A 24,746-nucleotide genomic window follows, 5' to 3' on the forward strand; every position below is an offset into this window, starting at 1 on the left:
GGAGGGGTACCAGAGAATATCAAGAGTCAAGATGACTCTAAGACTTTTCTCTTGAGCCCCTGCAAGGATGGAATGGGGAAGACCATGTGTAAATCAGGCTGCAGCAGGTGATGCAGAGCTGAGGTTTGGATGTGTTGGGTTTGAGGGGTGTCCTAGTCATTCAGGTGGAGAAGTTGAATAGGCACTTGTTATACCAAGCTAGAATTCAGGAAGAACATCGGGGTTAGAAATCTAAGTTCCAGATTCATTAGTATGGATTGTTTGAAGTCATAAACCTTGATGAGATCGCCAAGGAGAGATTGTAACTGAAAGAGGGGGTCCGGGGGGAGGTTCAGGCTTCAACATATGACTTTATGGAGGACACAGACATTCAGTCTGCAATGGGAGAGAGGCAGGAGCATGATAGCATTTGGTCGGCAGGGGCCAGAGATGCTAAATGTCCTGGAACACGAAGGAAAGCCTTGCATAATGAAGGATTGTTCTCTCCCAAAAGGAAACACTGATCACTAGTCCAGTTCTGGGTGTGATGTTATAATCAAAACATTTCGTGTTTATGTAAGGATTTATACCTCCATATTCCTTTCATGACTTTGCCTTGTGACCTGGAAGTCTCCTGACTCCCTCCTCTAAATGCTTTCTTTTTCTGAAAGTCAGTCAAGCAGAATATGTTTGTCCTTAGAGCAGTTGTACCATTTCCTGCTGGTTCCGAATTGGGGGTGGGGAATCCAAAGAAACACAAGCAAGTCTTGTAAATCCACCTTATCTACTACCCAGACTGTTTCCTGCACTCTCTACCTCTCAATTTCATCTTTCTCCTCCATCCATCCATCCATCCATCCATTCATCCATCCATCCATCTGATGAGCACGTTTGTTGAGCACCTCCTTGCAAACCTAACATGCTCCAAGGACCAAGGTCATGTGCACACGGTAGGTGACTACTGGAGACCACGGCAGACTGGAGGGTACCTGTCTGTCTGAAGGGGCACTCACTATCCAGCCCAGCTGTCTGTTGCTGGAAATGCAGGCCCTGCATGCCATGTCTTCCTATTTTTTAAGGAAAGCTGGACATCTAGATATTCATATGAAACTCCCAATCTTAAATATGGACAACGTATTCATATTTTTCTGAGACAAAGGAGGGCAAACAAAATACATGTGGAGCCCACCAGGGGCATCCTCTAAGCCCAGGCAAGGATTTGAACTCATGATCTCTGCCTTTATACAACAAATCACTAACGTAGAGACAGACACCAAAATGCTTTTTGTTTTTGTTTTCCAAATGCTTTTTTTTTTTTTAATGTTTTTCAAAGGTATAACATTCGATGGGAACATAGGAAGAGAGTCTCAATATGACTTCCATTATCATGGAAGATAATCTATTTGTGCTCAGAATTGAAAGATGAGAAGGAGTTTGTCTGGTAGACGAACCAAGAGAGGGCTTGCCCGGCAGTGGGACTGGAACGTGCAAAGGTGTAGTAATATGAGTGAGCGTGGTGCTCTGGAAACTGTAGCTGGGGCTGAAGGGCACCACTGTGACAAGGAGGAAGGTTGCACTTTACCAACTGCCCTTAGGACCCCGCTGTCTGAATTGTTGACTTTTCACCCAGCAGCTAGGCTTGCCTGGCGGTGTAGTAACCGCAATGTCCTCGAGGTGGCGCGCAGGAGCAGCGAGCGGGCCTCCAGGTGCCTCAGCTCCGACCTGGGGCCGGAGACTTTTTCTAAGGGCTTGGTGATGTCAGATCGCAGGCTGCGGGGCTGGCGCTGGCACATCCGGGGAGCAGAAGGAAGCTGTTGATAAATCCGACGCCCCACCCCCACCCCCGCCAGTGATGCCCTCTCTGCAATTTGTCGCACTTCCAATCGTGTGCACTGAAAGCAAAATGAGCCTGGCTGCCTGAAATGCACCAAGACAGGAATGCCAGCCAGCCAGCCAGCCAGCCAGCCAGCCAGCTCCTAGCCAAGAGGAGGGACCAGGGCTGGGATTGCCCTACCGGGAAGGTGGGCGAAAGAAAGCAACAAGCAGCCTAACCTAGCCTGGGTTAGGGGACCCTGAAAAACTCTCTGCCTTGTGGAGACACAGTGAGATGTGTTGAAAAGAATTTGGAAGGCAGGCAGATCTTGGTTTGTGGTGTAACTCTGCCATTTGCTGGTTGGATGACCTTGGACAAGTTTGGAGATGGGCCGACCTGGGTGGTGGGATTTGACAGACGCTGGCTCAGAGAGAGATCACTCTCTTAATCCCAAGGAGTAGGGTCACTAGCCTTCCAAAGAGGACCTGTCACCCACCCAGTTCAGCTCTACCTAGGCCCCCTGGATGTGCCTTTCATCTCTTTGCGGCCAACTCCCTCAACTCATCTTATATTCATGCATTCAACAAAGATTCATCAAGTATTGGCCCAGAATGTTGTTCCAGGTGCTGGAAACAGTGGTGAACCAGCCAAATGGGTCCCTATACTCTGGAGATGGAGGCAGACAGTGTTTATAAACACACAAGTTAATTCTAGACTTGGATAAGGGCTATGAATGAAAGAAATCAGGTCACGTGCTAGGGAGTTACAGGGCAGGGATAGGTTGCTTGGCTGGGCTGTTTGGGGGAGGCCTCCCTGAGGATGTGATATTGGAACTGAGACCTGACTGGCAGGAAGAGGACCAGTCATAAGAAAATCTGGAGGAGGAAGAGCCTTCCTGGAGGAGGGAGCAGCCAGTGCAAAGGCACTGTGGTGGGAGTAACCAGTATATTTAAGGAAGAAAAAGAAGCAGTGCGGTGGAGGGGCTTCCATGAACTGAAAGGGAGCATGGCATGCGATTAGGTCAGAGGGGAGGTAGGGGCCAATGTCGGGGGGCTGGGAGGCCATGATGAAGAGTTTGACTTTATGCTGAAAATAATTGGAAGCCATTAGAAGGTCAGAAGCAGGGAGTGATGAGATCTGCTGTGAGTTTTTTAAAGCATTCCCCAGGCTTCTGTGTGGCAAATGGATTGTAAGGGGGGCAAGAGGATGCCAGGAGACCAGCTTCTGGGCTATTATGGGTCAGAGCCCAGTGGCCAGGACCAGGTTTGGGTACAGGGAGACTCCTTCTGATTGCAGGCAGCCCCTTAAGCTCTAGAGTTTACACCCTTCCCAGCCCTCCCTCACCCACACCTTTCCCTCCCACTGAAATCTGACTCCAGCAGAGAGCAGGTTGGAGCTCACGTTCCCCAGCCGTGCCCGGCTGCCAGGCCACTCACTTGTCAGGCAGGGTTGGGTCGAATCCAGGGTAAGTTTATCTAGAACAGAAAGGTTCAAACTGCATTTTAAAAAATAAATAAAAGCTAGGAAATCCCTTTGGACAAAATTTTTCGTAATTCAAAATATAAACCTTACAAGAGCAGAGCCTTCCCTCCCCCAGCCCATCTCAGCCCTGAGGCAGCACTGAGGCACCTTTGAGGAATCTCAAGGTTCCAGAGAACACAAAAATCCCAATGATCCAAGGGTGTCTGTGGTGACAGAGGGCATCCAAGGTCAAGTCAAACAATAAAGACCGAGGAACAAGAAAGTCTTCGGCAGAATTTACATTGAAGAGTACCCAGCAGGATGTTGGATGTTGGATCTTGTAACCCCAGATTTTTAACACCGGAAAGCTTAGGCTACTCAGTCAGCCTCACTTTCAGACAAACTCCTTGGGCCTGACTTTTCAGAAGCCCAGCATCATCTTCCTGAAGGGAAGAAGTACTTCCATAGCTCCAGAGCTGTCTGGTGCAGCTGCCCAGGCTGTGCACTGTACAACTCCAGAAGGTACCCAGCTGACAATATGAATGGCACTCCCTGGAATTAAGAAATGCAACAGCCATTTAGGACCTTCTGTAAGGGCTCAGTGTGTTAAGACTCTGGAGTGGAGGAAGGGACCTTCATTTCTTCAACTCTGATGAGTCAGTTTTTCCTAGGAGGCCTGAGGGCTGGCTGGCTGATCCTGATGGTTACTGAAAGAGATGAAGGTGGAGGCATCTTGACTGCCTGGCCCCCACCCCAAGAGTAGTGTAGAAGCATCTCTGAAAGGGAGGGAGTTGTGCAACTATCACTCCATCCTCTCATCTGTGAAATGGGGCCGGGAACTTGCAACTGTCAGGGTTATGGAGAGGAAGAAATAGCAAACAGGCAGTAAAAGGTGGCTTTGGCTTTTACCTTCCTTAACAAGTTCTGTCCTTCCTCTCCAGCCCCCTCACCCTCACCCTCCAGCTGCCCCTAGCCCCTCAACATTGCCCATGCAAACCATGGGTTTCGCACTTCTGTGCATTTCTGCCAAGAATACATCTTCCCGTCCGCTTCTCCAGTGGCCAACTCCTACTCCCCATCCCTTGTGGAATTTGTTGAACTGAATTGCACTGCAGTGTGGGACCTCTTGGAGCTTTCTTAAGCCATGCAGTTGTTAAGGGCTGTCATTGTGATACTGATTGGCCCAGGTCACCACAGGATGCGGGAGGATGCCTCTTCCATCGCCCAGCACTCTCTTTGCAAGGACTTGAAAGGGACCAACAACAGTTGGAGTCCAAGCTTCAGCCTATTTTTTTTTTTTTTGGTTGCATGTATCAGTACTTCTTTTTTTTTTAACTTTTTTATTGTGATAAAATATATATAACAAAATGTGCATTTTAACCTTTTTTTTCAGCGTAAGGAAAAAGATATTTTATCATTTTGAATGCATTGATTTACCAAATATATAAAACAGATTAGTTATCATTGCATATTTCAAGTTGTATGGTTATTCTTATTTCATGAACTTCCTAGATGGATTTTTTTATTGTGTCAAAATATACATAACATAAAATTTAGCTATTTTAACCACTTTTAAGTGTATCATGGCCAAAGTGACTGTATTGGGAGATGGAGCCTTTATGGAGGTAATTAAGGCTAAATGAGGTCGTGAGGGGTAGAGCCCTGATCCAAAAGGATTAATGTCCTTATAGAGACACCTGAGAGTTTGCTTGCTCTCTGCCATGTGAGGACCTAACAAGAAGGTGGTTGTCTACAAGCCAGGAAGCGAGCTCTCTCCAGAAAACTGAGTTGACCAGCACCTTGATCTTGGACTTCCCAGTCTCCAGATCTGTGGGAAATATCTATTGTACAAACCACCCAGTCTATGGTATTTTGTTATAGCAGCCCAAGCTAAGACACATAGTTATCCTGCCAATCATCTGTCTATATATTTGTGGGTTTTTAAACCCAAACCAAAATGAGATCTTTTTTTTTTTTTTTTTTTAGGATTTTATTTATTTGTCAGAGAGAGAGAGAGTGAGCACACAGGCAGGGGGAGCGGCAGGCAGAGGGAGAAGCAGGCTCTCTGCTGAGCAGGGAGTCTGCTGCAGGACTCAATCCCAGAACCCTAGGATCATGACCTGAGCCAAAGGCAGACACTTAACTGACTGAGCCACCCACGCATCCCTAAAATGAGATCATTCTTAGGCAGTATATCATGGGAGTTAGGAGTAGACTTTGGAATCAGACAGACCTGGGTTCAAATCTCAGTGGTGTAACTCTGTGTTTCCTCATCTGCAAACAAGAAGGAGAACAGTATCTACCTCCTAGGATGGCTTTGCGGATTAAATTAGAAAATGTTCCTAAAGTGCCTGGCACAGTGCCTGGCACATGGTAAAAGACAGTCCTCTTCAGTGGTGGTAAATTCACCATTCACTAGACTGTCAGCTCCTTGAGGGACGGAACTTTCCTGACTTGTCTGCTTTACCCCTTGTTCTTAGCACATGACCTGCAGAATAAGGGCCTAATACATATTCACTGAATGAGTGAGTAAATGGTTCAATGAGAGGGTAGAGAGAGCAGTTAGCATGGTGTGTAATGGATCCTAGTGTAGTTTCGGGCAATGTTACAATGTTCGGTAACCTGCAGAGCAGAGCGGTTGGTTAAGAGTCTGGGCACCTCATCCACAATATTCAGGTATGCCACACTGCTAGGGGTAGGGCGGGGTGGAAGAACAGCAGCTGGCGCTCTCAGAGGGCATCAGAGGGAAAGGAATCATACTAGCCACTAGGCAAACTCCATCAGGAAGTCTGTCCATGATGTCACTAAGCACACCTAACCTGTGCACCCCCTCAATAGGGCCAAGGACATCCCCAACACTCAGGGTACTCACCCACACAATGAAAGAAAGAAAAAAGAGAAAGAAGAAAGAAAGAAAGAAAGAAAGAAAGAAAGAAAGAAAGAAAGAAAGAAAGAAAGAAAGAAAGAAAGAAAGAAAGAAAGAAAGAGAAAAAATGAAAGAAAGAAGGAAGGAAGGAAGGAAAGAAAGAAAGAAAGAAGGAAAGAAAGAAGGAAGGAAAGAAAGAAAGAAAAAGAAAGGAAGGAAGGAAAGAAAGAAAGAAAAAGAAAAAGAAAGAATGAAAGAAAGAAGGAAGGAAGGAAAGAAAGAAAGAAGAAAGAGAAAGAAACAGAAAGAAAGAATGAAGGAAGGAAGGAAAGAAAGAGAAAGAAAAGAAAGAAAGAAAAAAGAAAGAAAGAAAGAAAGAAAAAGAAAAAAGAGGGAGGGAGGGAGAGTGAAGGAAAGAAAGAGAAGGAAAGAAGGAAGGGAGGGAGGGAGGGAGGAAGGAAGTTAGCTAGTTAGTTAGTTTTGGAGGGTCCATCCTTTCTATCCTAATTTAAACCCCAAGAGAAAAGATATTCTTTTATCTTCTATGTTTATATTACCAATGCTTGGCACAGAGCCTAAAATAGGCACAACAAATACATTTTGCAAGTAGATTAAAAATTTTGTAGATGTTCTCTATTTTTTAAATTAACATATCTCATACACAATGAAAGAAAACTATAATCTTCTAAAAATATCTGATTTGGTAGAAGGTATTATGCTAAGCGAAATCAGTCAGAAAAAGATAAATACCATATGATTTCACTCATATGTGGAATTTAAGAAACAAAATAAACAAAGGGAAAAAACAGAGAGAGGAAAACCAAGAAACAGACTCTTAACTATAGAGGACAAACTGATGGTTACCAGACTGAAGGTGGATGGGGGGTGATTTGTATTAAGAAGTGCACTTGTGATGAGCACTGGGTGTTGAATCACTATATTGTACACCTTAAACTAATATTACACTGTATGTTAACTAACTGGAATTTAAATAAAAACTTAAAAAGATAAAAAAAAAAAAAAAGAGTCTGGGCACCTGAGTTCAACTGCTTGGGTTTCAGTTCTGGCTTCCAGATGTGTGACCTGAGTCAAATTATTGTAAATGCGACTATCTCTACAATACACTTTAAAATGCAACTCTGACATGGAGGTAAGAATAGCAACAGCCGGGCATCTGGGTGGCTCAGTCGTTAAGCGTCTGCCTTCGGCTCAAGTCATGATCTCAGGGTCCTGGGATCGAGCCCCGCATCGGGCTCCCTGCTCAGTGGGGAGCCTGCTTCTCCCTCTCCCACTCCCTCTGCTTGTGTTCCTGCTCTCGCTATTCTCTCTGTCAAATAAATAAATAAATAAAATCTTAAAAAAAAAAAAAAAAGAATAGCAACAGCCTCGTGGGGTTGTCATGAGGATTAAATGAGATGATCCATGTCAAGCACCTAAAAATAGCACCTACCTCATAGTGTTGTCATGAGGATTGAGGGAGATCACCCATGAAAACATCCAGAATGGTGCTCAGTGAAGGCTTTATTTGCTTAATGTCAAAATGTCTATTACTGTTTGTCATCCTCAGATCAAACAGCAGCAAATCAAGAGCAGAGACCCCCAAAACACCCAGCAGCCCCTTGACCCCCACTTTTGCCCCTGCTGTCTGCCTCCTGGCACCCGGCTATCTCACAGGGGACTCTGTGCGGGACAAGTGTGTGGAGATGCTCTCAGCAGCCTTGAAGGCCGAAGGTGAGAGGGCCTGGGCTGGGGGGCGGGGGGAAGGGCTTCCCGAAGGCCGATGAGATGTGGTCCTTCTCAGGAGTGGCACAGGACGCTCCAGTCCCCGGTACGGGCAGGCTCCACTGCCAAGGTCATGGCTGGCTGATGCCTGTATTTCCCGAATCTCTTATAGACGATTACAAGGACTATGGAGTCAACTGTGACAAGATGGCGTCGGAAATTGAAGATCATATCCTTGAGCTGTGCCAGGGCTGTGGGTGCCTGGACTGTCCAGCGGCAGGGTCTCCCAAGTGCAAGGGACCCGGGACAGTGAGGGGGAGGGGAAGGGCTCTGGGGACAGCCCCTGTTCTGCCTCTGAACCAGAGTTCTTAATTCTAGCTAACATTTATTAAGTCTTGCACCTGCCAGCCTCTTGCTGTTTATAAGCAGGACCTCGTTCAAGGTTGAAAACAATCCCACAAGGTAGGTTCCCTGACTAATCTCATTTTATGAGGATGGTAAACAGGCTCAGGGAGGTTAAGTCACCCGCCAAAGCTCATACAGCTAATAGGAGTGGTCAAGTTGGGATTTGAACCCAGAAAGTGTGACTCTAGAACCTGAGAGCTCAACCACCATGCTAGGCAGGCCATGTCAACAAGTGGCTGGGTTGCGATGCCAAGGGAGGACAGCGTTCCTCGTGCTCAGCCTTCTCCCCTCTTCTGTCCCCTGAAGACTGATTCCCTGCTGCATAGCTTCCCGCTCCGTCAGTTCTCACAATCTCTATGAGGCAGGGGCTGTTGCTTCCATTTTATAGATCAGGAAACTGAGGCTCGGGTACTACTGGGTGTCACAGCTTGACTGAAAACCTTGGCCTTTGGATTCCATGTCCTGAGTTCTTTCCGTGTGACTCATCCTCCCGCCCTTTGAAAGGGGGCTGTGTAGACAGAGGGGACCACCCAAGTCACGTGGGCCCAGTGCACCGAAAGATTGTTGTTTGGGGGAGGAAACTCCCTCTCTGCTGTGCCCCCACAGCATATCAAAGAGGTGTCAAGGGAGGGGGACAGAGTCCCCAGGGGAGAGGGGTTCTGAGTGTCACAATGAGGTGTGAGTGGCCCTTTTAAGCCTCCTGGGCTACCTAGGGAGCTCAGTCGGGTCTGTCTGTTGCGGAGGGTCCTGGTCCGTCTGGTCTGACCTGCTCCCCTGCTGCCACCTCCTGTGGGAGGCCTGCCTGGATATCCTCCCACATACTTCCTGGGACTTCCCCTCCACTGTCATTTAATTATTATTATTTTTTTAAGATTTTATTTATTTATCTGACAGACAGAGACACAGCGAGAGAGGGAACTCAAGCAGGGGCAGAGGGAGAGGGAGAAGCAGGCTCCCCGCGGAGCAGGGAGCCCGATGCAGGGCTCGGTCCCAGGACCCTGGGATCATGACCTGAGCTGAAGGCAGACGCTTAATGACTGAGCCACCCAGGCGCCTCCGTCATTTAATTATTAACTAGCGCATCTCGGGCTATCGAACACCTCACCAAGTACATTTTCATCAATCCCAATGATTCAGGAACACAGAGCAAAACTCTGAGCTTCATCTTTATTCTCTCCGAGCAGTTGTCCCTCCAAACAGGTCCCTTTGACCTTCAAGCCCAGTTGGAAACAAAGGCCCGGTGATCTGGTACCTCATTCCACTCCTGGCCTTTCCTCCTTCCCTTCCTCCCTCTTCTGAAGGACAGGAAATCAGAGCTGCCTCAAGCCCTTTACCTCTTTGTTCTTAGAAGGTGGGAGATAAGGGGGAGGATAAGTTCCGGGGGCTTGAATGCTCTGGGTCCCCAAAAGATCTGTCCTGTTTGGGCTGACCTCACAGTAACATGGCAGCCGGGGGGGCTGCGCTTGTCCGAAGGGGTCGGTGGCCCCCGGGCCCGTGCTCCACCTTGTCCTGCCTTCAGGTCCGACGGAGACCGTCAGGAAGGGGCTGATCATAGTGTCTGTGAAGCAGATACACGCCTCCAGGAATCCCAAACACAGATATTTAAACCAATCTTTTGGCTTTTAAATGCATGATGGCACATTCTTGCTTTTCACATTGTTATTGTATAAACAACATCAAAACAGCAATCGCAGAAGAAAATAAATAACACCACCTTGCTCCCACCACTTTTGGCAAGTCAGCTGTTTCCACGTGTCCAGATCCCCCACAGCCTTTGTCGGATACGGCTCTTCCCAGCAAGGGGTTTGTCTTCCTGATCCTGCTTGGCACAGACCAAGACACCTCGGCTGTGTGCCCTGGCCTTTGGATTCCATGTCCTGAGTCCCCTCCAGAGGGTGGGGAAGGGAGGAGGGGGTGGGCGACCTGTCTGGACAGAGAGCTGTGGTCGGTGGTCAGGGGCGCCTTCCTGCTGTGTGAGTGGAGAGAGCATTACCGTCAGGAGGGGCGTCTGGCTTCCTGCCCTGTCTCTGCCAGGAATTTGCCCTGTGACCTTGAGCAAGGGCCCCGCATCCTTTCTAAGCCTTAGCTTCCTTATCTATTCATGAGAGAAGTAACTCTGACCAGCAATTCCCAAAGTGGGTTCCATGGCATGGTAATAGGTATTTCTAGGGAAAAAGGGGGCAGGGGCGGGGGGAGGTGGTTCTATGCTCGAATATCTTGGGAACACAATTGAACAAAATGAGGTCTTTATTGCAATACCTCTCTGAGCCTTCGACATGAGGCTCCTCATCTTCTGTTTTCCTCTGATAGCTGGACTCCTACCTTCCAGAGGCCCTTCAAAACTGGGGGTTATCTTCATCACTGTCCTCATCTTAGCCCCTAAATGTTGAGCACTTGATATCCCAGACAGCAGCCTAGTGCATCATGCAGTGTAGCTTGCTAAATCCTCGTAACAGCCCTATATTTTATAAATAAGGAAACTGAGGCACAAAGAAGTCATGTGACTCACCTGAGTCACACAAAAGGCTCAGACAAACCCAGGATGCCCATCCCTGGGGGCCCAGACACCACAGTGCTTGCTGTCCCTGATGCGTTGTTGACCCCAAATGCCCGCGTGAGATCCCCACTTCGGAGGTCAGAGGCCACGTAGGTGCCCAATCCCTGTACAAGTCCGAGGAGAGGAACAGATGGTCCCGGGGCTCCTTGGGCTTCAGGGAGTGGCTCCCCATCTTTCTGTGCCCCTCCACGAGTGGCTCGCTGGTCCTTGACATAACTGGTCACATATCTACCAGGAGCTCAAGAGCACGGACATGAAGTACCGGAACCGGGTGCGCAGCCGAATCAGCAACCTCAAGGACCCCAGGAACCCCAGCCTGAGGAGGAATGTGCTCAGCGGGGCCATTTCTGCTGGGCTCATTGCCAGGATGACGGCAGAGGTGAGAGCGGGGCTGGGACCGCTGCGTGGTGGGGTGGGAGGCCAGGCCCCTCTGGCTTTGCCCGTGTCTGTGCCTTGTGACTCAGGGGAGATGACCTGGGGTCTTTTTCAGCCAGACCCTCTCAGACTCCCCATCCCTCCAGGCCTCTGGACCATCAGGATAGTGAACACAGCTACTATGAATTAAGCATGGTGCTAAGTGCCTTAGGCTCATTGGCCAATTATATCTTCACAGCATCTGAGGTAGAAATGTTTGGTATCCCCATTTTACAGATGAGGATACTGAGGCTCGGAGGAGTTAAGTGATTTGCCTACACACACAGCTAGAAGATGTCAAAACCAGGGGCGCGGTTGGCTCAGTTGGTGGAACGTGCGACTCTTGATCTCAGGGGCTCTTGTGAGTGCAAGCCCCACATTGGGTGTAGAGATTACTTAAAAAAAAAAAATAGGGGCACCTGGGTGGCTCAGTCGGTAAGCGACTGCCTTCAGCTCAGGTCATGATCTCAGGGTCCTGGGATCGAGCCCCGCATCGGGCTCCCTGTTCTGCTGGAAGCCTGCTTCTCCCTCTCCCACTCTCCCTGCTTGTGTTCCCTCTCTCGCTGTCTCTCTCTCTGTCAAATAAATAAAATCTTAAATAAATAAATCTTTAAAAGAAAAAGAAAATGTCGATAAATAAATAAATAAATAAACAAACAAACAAATAAATCTTTAAAAGAAAAAGAAAATGTCGAAGCCAGAAGGCAAGTTGTCTGGCCCCAGAGCACCCACTCTTTACTGCTTGGTCGTCTACCTCCCTCTTCTGCCTTGTTCAGTCCTGGGCCCAAGCCAGATTAGCAGACCCTGTCTCTGTGGAACACAGTCCAAGGTGGGGAGACAGACATATTTTCAACTTTGTACAATACAGAGGAGGTAAGTGCCACGATCGAGCCACCATGGGAACTTAGAGCAGGGAAGGATTGACCCAGCTTGAAGGGGTCAAGAAGGGAAGGAAAAGGGAGCAGCCTGTCCGAGGAGTATGGGCAGTGGTTGGTTACAAGCTTCAGAACTGCATGGGTTTGAATTCTGCCTCTCTTACTTAGCTGTGTGCTCTTAGACAAGCTACTTAACCTCTCTGTGCCTCAGTTTTCTCATCTGTAAAACAGGAAGAATAATAATAACTAACATGGGGCGTCTGGGTGGCTCAGTGGGTTAAGTGTCTGACTCTTGGCCTCGGCTCTGGTCTTGATCTAAGGGTTGTGAGTTCAAGCCCTGAGTTGGGCTCCACGCCCCACGCCTTAAAAATAAAAGTAAGAAATAATAATAATAGCTATCTCATGAAGGATTGAATGAGTTAATATATGTGAGTGTTTAGGTTAATATATGTAAAGCCCTCCCCAGAATTCATACATGATAGGCTCAGTCACTGACCATTTCATGTAACCCCGAGCACCATGCTGTCAAAGAGGAAATAATTATCCCCATTTTATGGATGAGAAAAACTGAAGCCACGCACAGCTAGTAAGTGACAGATAAAAATTCGAACCCAGATCGGTTTATTTCAGAGCCCACATCTTGGAAACACCTTTTGTACACCCTCAGGTATAAGTGGCCCTCATACTGGGGTGTACTGATCGGGGGCTGATCGAGGGGATTCCGTGAAAGCACCACTAAACCAAAGTGGCCCAGACAAAGGGGAGGGGAAATGCATTGGGATCCTGGAGTCTGGCTGTGCCTCAGGACGTCTAGGAACCCTCTGAAACTGTTGGCAAGGTGTGCCTGTGTGTGTTTGCGGTATGTGTGGTGGGTATGTATGACGTGTAATGTGTGTGGTGTGTGGGGTGTACTTGGTATTTAGTATATGTTGGGGGGGGATGTAGCGGGGGAATATACATTTCTTCTCTTCATTGCTTTCCTCAAATACCCAAAACAAGAGAGCCCTGGCTTTAGCATAAAAATGGGGAACTTGGCCCAGGTGAACCAGGGTTCTCTTTCTGCTTAATTCAAAGTATCTGATCTTGGGCACCTGGGTGGCTCAGTTGGTTGAGCATCTGCCTTCGGCTCAGGTTGTGATCTCAGGGTCCTGGGATCGAGCCCCGCGTCGGGCTCCCTGCTCGGTGGGGAGCCTGCTTCTCCCTCTCCCTCTGCCCTTCCCCCAGCTTGTCTCTCTGGCACACATGTGCTCTCTCTCAAATGAATAAATAAAATCTTAAAAAAAAAAAATCTGATCTTCTTAGGCAAATAGCAACATATGCCCAGAATTACAAATTGCAACTTGGCTTTACAGCATCTTCTCTTTCCTTGCAAGGAGCTGTGACTTTTATGGAAACCTGGCCTTGTGTTTCCTCGTCCCTGTCCCTCACTCCATGGCTCTGGGGTCCCTCTACCTCTATGCATGTGCATTGTAGGAATGCTACCAGGAGACTCTTCCAGGCAATCCGAGGCATGGGAAGACCAGGCCCAGGAGAACCAAGAGCAAGGTACAGACACAGGTTTGAGCCAAACCCAGCAAGTCCCCATAAGCTAGAGGTCAGAATGGAGCTGAGTGTCTGGATCAAGACAAAGACAGGCCCGAGACATCCCAGCAAAGTAAACATCCCAGCAAAGTAACTGGCCAAAGCCAGATGTGTGGATGGTCTGGCCCCACCCAAGGACGGTTCACTAGAATAGAGCAAGAGAATCAGGTGGTCAACCCATACCCATGAAGAGGCTGACCAGACCAAGAGGGGCAAGTCGAGAACTTAGCAGGCCCTCCACGGGGCCAGGCGCCAAGGACCCTACCCTCTGCCAGCAGCCCAGGCACCAAATGCAGTGGAGACCTTCACCTTGGGGACCTCTTTGGCCCCAGGCCGGAAGTTTCTATAAGAAATAGAAGACCATTTTTGCCCCAGTAAGAAAAAGAACAGCTTGGGTTTGGGCGGCCTGCTGTGCTCTGGCTCAGGGGACAGGGAGAGCCTGGGACAGCAGATGCCTGTGGACGTGCATGTCCCTCTCCGCGTCCCGTGTCTGCCTCAGTCTTCCCTCTTCTCCTCTCTACCCAGACGTACCCCAGAATGGAGTTGATTCTGAGATGTTCTTTAGAGCTGTTCAGTGGCTCTACCATCAGCCCCGTGAGGAGGGGGGTTTTGTCTGTGCGCTGCTCGCCCAGTACTGAGACCCGTAACTGGCACGACACAGGTGTGCAGCGCATACTCACGGGGTTCACCTTCGGGGTTCCTCCTGCAGAGGTGTGTACACACGAGGACCAGTGTCCTCTCGCACTCCATCCCCAGCCTCATGTCCACCGTATTAGAGAGCTATACTATACTACAGCACTGTATTTACTCCACGTGTCTTTGATGCTATCTCCTCGATGAGGCAGGGCAGAGACAGGTAAATGGATTGGTGAGTGGGTGTTTTTTCTGTTCTCTGTTTCTTAGCTGGCACACAAGACCCCCTTTCCACGATCTGACCCCCCTGCCACATCTCCCAGCTTGAACACATCCCCAAACACCCTTCCCCCAACGTGTTACTCTTGTCTGATCTTTTGTGTCTACTATTCTCTTTCTCTAGAACTGCTGTCTCCCTTGGGAACTCCTGCTTATCTTTCAAGACTGATTAAGGTGTCCGCTTCTTTTTTTTTTTTTTTTAAGATTTTATTTATTTGAGAGAGAGAGAATGAGAGACAGAGAGCAAGAGAGGGAAGAGGGTCAGAGGGAGAAGCAGACTCCCGGCCGAGCAGGGAGCCCGATGCAGGACTCGATCCCGGGACTCCAGGATCATGACCTGAGCCAAAGGCAGTCAGTCGCTCAACCGACTGAGCCACCCAGGCGCCCAAGGTGTCCGCTTTTTTTTTTTTTTTTAAGATTTTATTTATTTATTTGCGAGAGAGAATGAGAGACAGAGAGCACGAGAGGGAGGAGGGTCAGAGGGAGAAGCAGACTCCCGGCCGAGCAGGGAGCCCGATGCGGGACTCGATCCCGGGACTCCAGGATCATGACCTGAGCCGAAGGCAGTCGCTCAACCGACTGAGCCACCCAGGCACCCAAGGTGTCCGCTTCTTTAACAGCCTCCCCTGCCCCGAAGCAGTTAGCCATCCTACGCTGGGCCTCCCCCTGTGCTTCGTGTACCTCCGCATTAAGTACCTCCTATGCTATCTCGCAATCCTGTGTAAATACCTGGCTACAGTACAGATTAGCATTACCTGGGACAGGAAGCAAATCTTCATATCCGAATCCTTAGGGCTCAGAAGCAGCAGTCCTCGGTCAGCACCTACCAGCTGGAGAGAGGTGATCCTGTGTAGCTATTCCCAGCTCTGCACTCAGTTACACTACATTAGTAGCTTGAAATTGGCCATGGGAGGAGCATTTGCACTATGGGAATCACGCCCCAGTCAGGCCAAGGCCCATCACCAGCACACAAATGCAGTTAAAGGCATTCAGTAAATTGACATCCGATACATTTTGAATGAATGCATTATGCTCTGGATTTCCCCCCCAAATTAAAATTAGCTGCTTTTTGCTTATTTGGCCCCAGGTTGACTTGTTTTTCTGTATACTCCTGCCCATGGTTAGGACCTAGTCCTTGAACTTAATAGGGCTGGGCTTACACATTGGCATGCACCAGAATAACTTCAGGGCACTAGTAAGATTCCCGGGCCTGCCCCTCTTAGGATTTTGGATTCAGAGGACTCTGCATTTCATCAGGAAGCCCAGGTGGTGATAACGCAGCGGTCAGCACATTACAATCACCTGACCTTTTTGCCAACTCTGTTTTCCGTGGTTTAAAGAGTCGGGATAGATAGCAACAATGGAAATGTTCAGCCGGCGCCAGGTTGTCCTTTTAACATTAGCTCCGGCCATCCCTCCTCCCCTAAACCAACCTTACCTAGAGCTCTCTCCAGTTTGACTGTCCCCTCCTCTGCTGTCCTCTGTCAGAGGTTTAAAGGGGAGTCAGCAGGGAGATGGATAAAGGTAGGACCTGGGTAATGCAAACACTGAGTGCCTGCAGTGAGCTGACAGGAGCCAGGGGACTCTGTTCTATGGGAGCTTTTTTTTTTAAAGATTTTATTTATTTGACAGAGAGAGACACAGCGAGAGAGAGAACACAGCAGGGGGAGTGGGAGAGGGGGAAGCAGGCTTCCCGCGGAGCAGGGAGCCCGACGCGGGGCTTGATCCCAGGACCCTGAGATCATGACCTGAGCCGAAGGCAGACGCTTAACGACTGAGCCACCCAGGCGCCCCTGTTCTATAGGAGCTTAAAAAAAAAAGATGTTCTGTGATGCAGGGGAGCAGTTAGCTGTGTGAACCCAGGAGCTTTGGGTCCCGCGTGGGTCAGGGTAGCCACAGCAAGTCAAGGTTCCCAGCAGGCAGAATGAACTAGGCAGTGGTCAAAGTTTGGATAGGCACTGGGTCAAGTCCAGACCGGAAAGATAAGGGGAACAGCGCAGATCAGGGGGTCGCCGTCCAGGCAGCTCAAGCAGGAGGTTCAGGCAGGTACCCAAGGTCCTGGCAGGCAGGGTGAGCACCAGATCTGAGGAAATGTACACAAGCTATTGCCCCTGGGGCGGAAGCTGTTGGCCTTCTGCTCTCCCACACACGCCCTTCTGGTCTTGGCCCAGTCAGAGGCTGCAGGTTTGTCCTTCCACCCAAAGCGGGAGGGCGACTCTTTGGGTATAGCATTTTCCAAGCTGGGGCAAGGCCAGGAGTCCAGGCGTCCCTCCAGCTCCTTGCCCTCAGCCCAGCATGTTCCCCTCTCCTCTGTTCAGGCTGTCTAGAAACCGGGTGGGGGGCAGGGCCCCTGGGACTCTCTCACCCTGAAGGGCAGACTCCTTTCTCTCCAGGAAATGGCCAGCGATGAGCTGAGGGAACTGAGGAACGCCATGACCCAGGAGGCAATCCGTGAGCACCAGATGGCCAAGACAGGCGGCACCACCACTGACCTTTTCCAGTGCAGCAAATGCAAGAAGAAGAACTGTACCTATAACCAGGTGTGGGAGAGGGGGCTATGGGGGCGCGGAGGTGGAGAGGCAGCTTAGGGAGGAGCCAGGGGTGGGGGGGATCGGGAGAAAGGACTAAAACTCCGGGCTGCAGAGAGAAGGCCAAGTCTTGGTCCACCATCATGCTGCACCTGTGGCTTCTAGAAAATGTTCTCCTGCATGTAGAATCACCCAGATTGGGGTCTGTGAGGCATGGCCAGCATGCTCTGGCCTGCCCTGAAGCAAGAATAGGAGGAACCAGACTCACCAGGCATGGACATCTGTAGAGTCACAGATGGTTGGAAAGAAACTTAGCAACAGAAAAGTTAGCTCCCTTGTTTCGTACTTAGGGAAACTGAGGCCCAGGCAAGAGTCAAGCTTCTCAGCTTTGTCCAAGATGGCCAAGACAGTCATAAATGGCAGAGATAGTAACAAACCCTGATCTAGACTTTTCTGCCTGCCTGTAATACAGCCAATGTGGCCAGAGAGTTGAAGGCATTTAGCCCCAAGTCCTAAGGCCGAAGACCACTGTCCTGGCATGGGGGGGCGGGTCACAAAAGGCTGTGGAGCCCCCTCCTCTGAAAGACTTAAAACCCAAGAACTGCCTTCTGTTTCTGGGTTGTACATATTATGTTCTTGGGGCACCACTCTTCTTGGATTCTAATTTGTACCTGGCCATTCTAGAACTCTATTCATTCTTCCATCTGCTGGGCAAGCAAGATTTGTCAAGAGCACCTTGCTCGTGGAAATCTGTGGTTGCAGCAGAAATATAGCCAGCCTTGCTGTTCTGGAGGAGTCTCTCAAAGATTCCCATTCAGGAATTCAGGGATGTTTGTGCAAGCCTCCTGCTTTCTTCCAAGCACATTTCCATGTGGAGTGATGTGTTTCCTGTGCATTGCGTCCCACCAGAAGTAAACCGCCCATTAGCCGAGTTTTCTCTGCACAGAGAAACCCCAGTGTTATTGTCCCTCCCGTGTTACCACTCTGCAGTAAGGAGGCTGGGCTGAGCTGTGCCCTCTTGGCCCACCGTTGGGCTCACTCAGGAGCCCTGAGACTACCCACCGCCCGCCCCCCCAGACTCTCAGGTGACATCACAGTCAGAGCTGAGTGTCAGCAAAGTAACACATCATGCTCATCCAGGGTTGGCTGTAGAAAATCAGAACAGTAATTGTTAAATCTGCAAATGGAAGGGATTTGCCGCAGGAAGCCCAATTCCTGCCATCTGCCTGGTTTGGTCAAGGGCGTGAGAAACTAGGAAACAAGACATTAAAGAGTCCCAGGGATCCACTGATCGTCAACTTGCTTTTTCTCTCTTGGCCTCAAGTCTTGCACCTCTAACATAAGGAATGAGGGGGAGGGGCACCTGGACTCAGTTGGTGAAGTGTCCAACTCTTGATCTCGGCTCAGGTCTTGATCTCAGGGTTGTGAGTTTGAGCTCCGCATTGGGAGCTGGGCGTGGAGCCCACTTGGATGGACAGATGATAGATAGATGATAGATAGATAGATAGATAGATAGATAGATAGATAGATAGATGATAGATTGATAGATGATGGATGGATAGATAAATGGTGGATGGATAGATAGATGATGGATGGATGGATGGATGGATAGATAGATGATAGATAAAGGAGCAAACTAGAAGATCTTTAAGGGCGCTTCCAGCTCCCTGAAGTTCTGACCAGTGAGGCTTAGTGGATAGGGTGTGTTCAGAGGTGAGTCAGGAAATAATTCCTGTAGGAGATGAGCCTTGAGGCAAGAGAAGAGCAATCAATTCAGAAGGATGAAGAACAAAAGTGAAAGTGCAGAGAACTGGTTGAGCCAGTGAGGCACTGGAGGTGAGCTGATGGGCCTGAGAGAGAAGAGGTGTACACTCTGGAGTTCTCAGTGATGAAGGAGTTGCCGAAATGGGTCGGGAATAGCAGTGCCAAGCTCTGGGATTTGGACCTACTGCTACAGACAGTGGGAGCTATGGCAGGTCTTAGAGCATGGGGGTGAATTCCTGAGTGGTCCAGCCCTCGCTCTCTCTCTCTCAGGTGCAGACACGCAGTGCTGATGAGCCCATGACTACCTTTGTCTTATGCAATGAATGTGGCAATCGCTGGAAGGTCTGTATGTCCGTAACTTTCTCCCTCCCCTGTCATCCACAGCCGCTGCCCCACAGAAGGAGTACTATACCCACAGCCAAGAAGGGGGGCTGACCAGCCTGTGCAGAGTGGGTCTGCAGAGCTGGAGATAGAGGCAGGCAGTTGGGGAGGCGGGGAGAGGGCGCATGTGCATGTTTTTGTTCTGGAAGGCACCCAGTGCGGGTGGGAGGAACAGTCCACATTTTATCACAGGATGGGCAAGTCTGTCATTTGAGCACAGATGCAGTCAGCCTCCTGAGATCCACAGAAGGGAGGGAAAACAACAGCACTCTGCCTTTGGACCGCACCTCTTTGCAAAGTGCTTTCACAGATGGGACTTCCTTTGAACCCTGCCAGAGCCAGGGATGACAGGAAGGCTGAGCCCTGTCAGGGGGCATTGCCACCAAATAGCTCCCAGGTCATCCTCCCTTCGTAAGGCAGCTCTGGAAGAGCCCTACATTACCCAAGACTGTAATCTGGGCTGTCCCAGCCCCTGCAAAGACAGAGGTTTTGTTTTCAGGCATGGGAGCCAAGCAAAGACTCCTCCCAGAGTGCTCTTTCCTGCCACGTCTTCTTCTGAAAAAACTCAGTGTGATCGTGTGACTAATGTCAGTTCCCATTACTGTCTGACGTGCACAAGCACTGGGTGATGTGCGGGCCACCAGGCAGCCGGCAGGGGCTCCAGAAGTTCTGAGGTACTTAGCGAGGAGCCCAAGACTGGCTGGGAGTCGGGAGCCCTGGTTGTAGGTCCCACTCTGCCCTCCTCGTTGTGTGGCCCTGAGCAGGTCACTCACCTCCCTGAGCAAAAGGGGGATGATAATGCCTTTCTCCCATGGCTGATGTGAAGATTATTACATACGCATACACACTTTGCAAACAATTATGAGAAATGTTCCTTACAATATTACTCTCACTTTCAGGTGAGGAAATTGAGCTGCTGAAAAATATTTAGCAAACACAAAGCCATGCAGTTTGGAGTACTGAAAGACAATACTCCAAATTCCTGATCCATTGAGTTTTCTGCAGCCTTACTAAGGGCCTCGACAGCCCTGGGGCCTCATTAGAACGGCCATATTTTTTAAGGTAAAAGTCAGATGATTGTGTATTTTTCATTTATTCACCTATTGAGCACTTAGGGATGGGGCCAGCTTAGTGGCCTCGTGGTTTAGAGCGTGGGCTTTGGCATCAGGTTCAGATTCTACCTTTATCACTTACAAAGTGACTTTGCTAAGTGACCTGAACTCTCCAGGCCTGAATTCCTCATCTATAAAAAGGGAGTATTAATATCTAGTCTACAGAGCTGTTTTGAGGAATTACAGAAGGTAATATAAACAAAGCATTAACGGCTTTGTTATTAACAGCTGATAGCTCATATGGTATCTTTGTCAAATCGAAAAAAGGTCTCCCTGCCTCCAAGTAGTCATAGCCTTGCACCAGGGTACAGAGCTAGGCAAACAGGGCAGGAGCTAAGTTTCAGCCCCAACTTGCCCTGGGGCCAGGCTCTCTTGTGCAGTGCGCAACCTGTACAACCATAACAAAAAAAAAAGCCCTGAGCACTTATGGGCTGGCACATAGAAACCACCATTCTTATTATTCTGAGTTTGTTACCTACCAGTATTATGGGAGTTTGGGCAAGTCACTAAACCTGTCTGAATTGCTTTTTACCTGTGAAAATGGGAGTGATAAATATATAGTGCCTACCTCATAGGGTGATCATGAGGATGTACTATTGCTTAGCCCAGAGTAAGTGCTCAATAAATGGTAGCTCTTGTGATTATAACTGTTGGGAAGAGGACATTCTGCATGCTCCAAATCCAGCTCCTCTTCCTTCATTCCTATTAGTTGGAGCGACAGGGCCCACTAGAGATGGCAGCTACATGACTTCTGACAACATTTTCAGGTAGCGCCCATTGCCATGTGGGAGGCCTAAAGTCTAGCCATCTGATGACTAATAATCACAGTGATATTTTTGACCACGAATTAAAAGCCCACCACATACCCAGCATCAAATTTCCTATTATTATTGCCAGCCTTTTGCACTGGCCAGAATTATGATCCCATTTCACAGCTGAGTGATTTATTCAAGGCCACACAGCCAATAAGGGCAGAGCTGGGATTTGGACTCTGGTTTTTATGGCTCCGATACTACCTTCTTTTTCATGTCTTCCCCGCCCCTGGCTTCCTTGAGTGACACAGGGAGAGCTCTAAAATGGTATTGCCTTTTTGGTTTTGTAGTTCTGCTGATAGAACCACCAGCCAGGATTTCGGTGAACAAGGTGAGGAAGAACAAAGAGAAAGCACTAAGCCATTGTAGCTGGAGAAAAAATAAAAATTCAGATGAAGAAAAATGCTGAATTCTGAATGGGGTCTTAGGGATCAGAGGGAGAATTCTTTTGCAAACTAATAATCTGTTATTAAAATTGATTCGCTAACAGGGGAGCCTAATTGGGGTATGATGCTCAGAGTCTGTGTCGACAAACCTCTTGCAGAAGCTCAGAGACTTCAGAGCCTCATGGCTGAGGTGTCAATGTCTTATTGGACTGTGGGCTGACAGTCCTTTGCTTTGGGTCCCTTCCCTCACATCCCAACCTCTCAGCTTTTACTGAATTGAAAAATACCAGCCGGACACAAAGCTTACCCCACCCCACCCCAGAGTCATATGAGCAACAGCTGGTACCCTGCTTGGCATCAGCAGATGGGACTCCCACGCCGTATAGAAAGGTCTCTTCCCAGACTCTCTGCCATCCCCTGTTCGTAGCTGACTTCAGGGCCTTTAAGGACTCCAGACCTGGTCCCTCTAGGCAGGGAACAGATCATCTTGAGCTCAAGTTTTCGGAGTGAAGGGTACAGCAATGCCCAAGTTCTGCAGATCCTGGGGCTCAGAACCCACTCAGCACAGCTCCATCTGTGGCCTGAGCTTCAGAGGAAGTCTGTAGGGCACGAGGGGCCTTGTCACATTCCTCCTGCAATGACATTGGCTTGCTTTTTAGGCTTATAGGAGCTTTAGGCAAATCTAGAACCTTCTGGAAAAGCCTTGTGAGCAGGTCTGGTGGGCATGTCCTGGGTCTCAGTCTCTGACTATCCCTAGCCTTCCTGACAGCCCCAGGCTGAGCCTCCTGGACTCTGTGTTTTCTAAAATGGCCTAAGGACAGGAGTCTCTGAACTCCTGGCAACTTGGGCAAGTCACTGAACCTCTCTGAGCTGCTTTCTTACCTGTAAATATAGGAGCAGCACGAGTGCCTACTTCAAAGGGTGATGGTGCAGAGGCGGCTGGTTTCTGTCTGCCTTGGTTCCCTCTTAGGGCAGCTGTTGGGAGTAACTTCCGCCCACGTTCCTTATATGCCCGGGCCTCATCCACTCTGGAATTGATTACTGCCTTCCTCCTTCCACCCATCATGTGCCTCCTCCTATAGACGAAACGGTGGATAGGAAGGAAACGGTGCATAGAAATCTGCCACCATCTTCAGCCTTGCCAACGTCAGATTTGGGGTGGGTCCTTTGGAAGGACGGAAAATTTTTTTTTTTTTTAAGATTTTATTTATTTATTTGACAGACAGAGACACAGCGAGAGAGGGAACACAAGCAGGGGGAGTGGGAGAGGGAGAAGCAGGCTTCCCGCTGAGCAGGGAGCCCGATGAGGGGCTCGATCCCAGGACCCCGGGATCATGACCTGAGCCGAAGGCAGACGCCCAACGACTGAGCCACCCAGGCGCCCCAAGGACGGAAAATCTTCTCTCAGAAGATAAAACACACAGAGATTGTCAGTGGCAGAACCAGGACCAAAACCTTGGTCTTCTGCTTCCTGTCATTGTGCCTGATGCTATGGAAGCTCCGGAGCCGAACACAATGCTCAGCCCCTGCCTTCCAGGAATGCCCGGCCTGGCAGGGAAAGAAACCATAAGCAGTCTTCCACACCGGACAGGATGTGATAAATGCCATACCTGAGGTACAAATATTACCCACAGGAGTGGGGAGCAGTGTTGTTTACACAGCCAGGTGTTTCTTAAACTGGGCCCGAATCCCCTGGGGATCATGTTAAAAATGAAGATACTGATTGAACGGGTCTGGGCTGGGGGGAGGGGAGTCTGAGTTTTTCTTTCTTTTTTTTTTTTTAACTTTTACTTATTTATTTATTTTTGAGAGAGAATGCGTATGCAAGCGGGGGGGGGGAGGGGCAGCGGGAAAGGGAGAGAGAGCATCTCAAGCAGACTCCACATCCAGCCCTGAGCCCCCAAGTGGGGCTCAATCTCACGACCCTGAGATCATGACCTGAGTGGAAATCAAGAGCCGGACACTTAACCGACTGAACCACCCAGGTGTCCCCTGCCTTTTTTTTTTTTTTGGTTAACTTTTATTTATTTATTTATTTTTAATTTTCTATTTTTTTGAGATTTTTCATTTCTTACAAGCTCCCAGGTGATTCTGATACTGCTGGTCCACAGACCATGCTTTGAGTAGTAAGGGTTGAGATATCCAACTTTTTCTTTGCATGATCAAATCTTCCACCCAAATGTCTAGAAACCAAAAGCAACAATTATCAATATAACTGTGTCGATAAATGTTTCAGGTGGCCCCGTGGGGTGACTTTCAGTAGTCACAGTCTCAGTACCCATTGTGCTCCTCGTGTCGTGGGCAGTTACAACACAGGAAAAAGTACAAACGCTGAATCTCCGCCCTCAATAACCTTACTGTTTACAAAGGAGATGAGTCAGATTGAACAGCACAAGAACAAGTCGGCTCCAGTCGGCACATCTATACAGTACACTTCCACTTCACAAAAGGACACAGAAAAGCATGAATAGGCCTCAGACTGTGTTCATCAGCAGACATCAGTATCCTCCCAACTGGTCTCCCTGTGTCCACTCTGGACCTGTTCCAGTTCATGCTCTCCCCTGCGCTGACCAGAATAGGCTTCTCAAAATTGCAAATCTGATCATGTTATAGTGCCCCCCCTCTACCACCCCAAATTTCAGGCCTTCCATTTCCCCCCACTGTGTTTGGCAGGATCCACAGGCCCTGCAGGGCTGGCCTCTGCCCTGCCCCCATACTTTGTGCCCCTCGTCACATAGTCCTTGCACACAGCCTGTTGGCTGGGACTCATGATTTAACCCCATCCCCTCCTTCATGTCAAAGACAAAGAGGGGCGAGCTGCAAGGGAGTTAGCATGAACTTCTGCCACCAAGAAGGCTTCCCAGGGGAGGGGAGATTGCTCCCTTACAGGAGGAAAAAGGCAAGGACAGGGAAGGTGAAACAGAGACCATGCTTGGGATGAAGGAGAGGACTTCTCACCCGCAATGTCATGGCCAAAAGACCTTGAAAGCAAAGTACATTCAAGATCTTATGACCAACTTAGAAGATATTTTCTAAAGGTTACAGGAACCTGAAAGACTATATGGAGTGAGAAATCTTTCCTAGTAGGCTCATCCAGACTACCAAATCTGTCTTTAGCCCTGAGATTCCTTGAGCTTAAGACTTATGTCACCAAGTGTCTCTCTGGATTTCTCCTCTC

The 24,746-nt window shown here is 49.0% G+C and overlaps 1 protein-coding gene and 1 long non-coding RNA gene across 3 annotated transcripts in view; one reads left to right on the forward strand and one right to left on the reverse strand.

Moving 5' to 3' along the window:
* TCEA3 (transcription elongation factor A3) overlaps positions 1-21,585 on the forward strand; it is a 37,395-nt gene extending 15,810 nt beyond the window's left edge. The window contains exons 6-11 of one of the 2 annotated variants that reach the window (XM_054513074.2): positions 7,687-7,850; positions 8,014-8,069; positions 11,027-11,182; positions 16,979-17,125; positions 19,148-19,219; positions 21,473-21,585. In XM_054513074.2, coding sequence (XP_054369049.1) covers positions 7,687-7,850; positions 8,014-8,069; positions 11,027-11,182; positions 16,979-17,125; positions 19,148-19,219; positions 21,473-21,481 — 604 coding nt within the window. In that variant the 3' untranslated portion in view covers positions 21,482-21,585. Of the gene's footprint in view, positions 1-7,686; positions 7,851-8,013; positions 8,070-11,026; positions 11,183-11,454; positions 11,778-16,978; positions 17,126-19,147; positions 19,220-21,472 lie in introns of those variants that run through there. The other variant, XM_054513075.2, reaches the window with a different exon arrangement.
* LOC135364218 (uncharacterized) lies at positions 3,149-24,165 on the reverse strand. The gene is made up of 3 exons (XR_010411065.1): positions 22,451-24,165; positions 15,341-15,415; positions 3,149-3,267 (listed from the first exon to the last, which is right to left on the reverse strand). It is a non-coding gene; the product is annotated as an uncharacterized LOC135364218 (long non-coding RNA).
* Positions 24,166-24,746: the final 581 nt, after the last annotated feature.

This window comes from Mirounga angustirostris, unplaced genomic scaffold (genome assembly GCF_029215605.1).
Source record: "Mirounga angustirostris isolate CCGP_5_RB_7025 unplaced genomic scaffold, mMirAng1.0.hap1 SCAF_4, whole genome shotgun sequence".
Taxonomy (NCBI): domain Eukaryota; kingdom Metazoa; phylum Chordata; class Mammalia; order Carnivora; family Phocidae; genus Mirounga; species Mirounga angustirostris.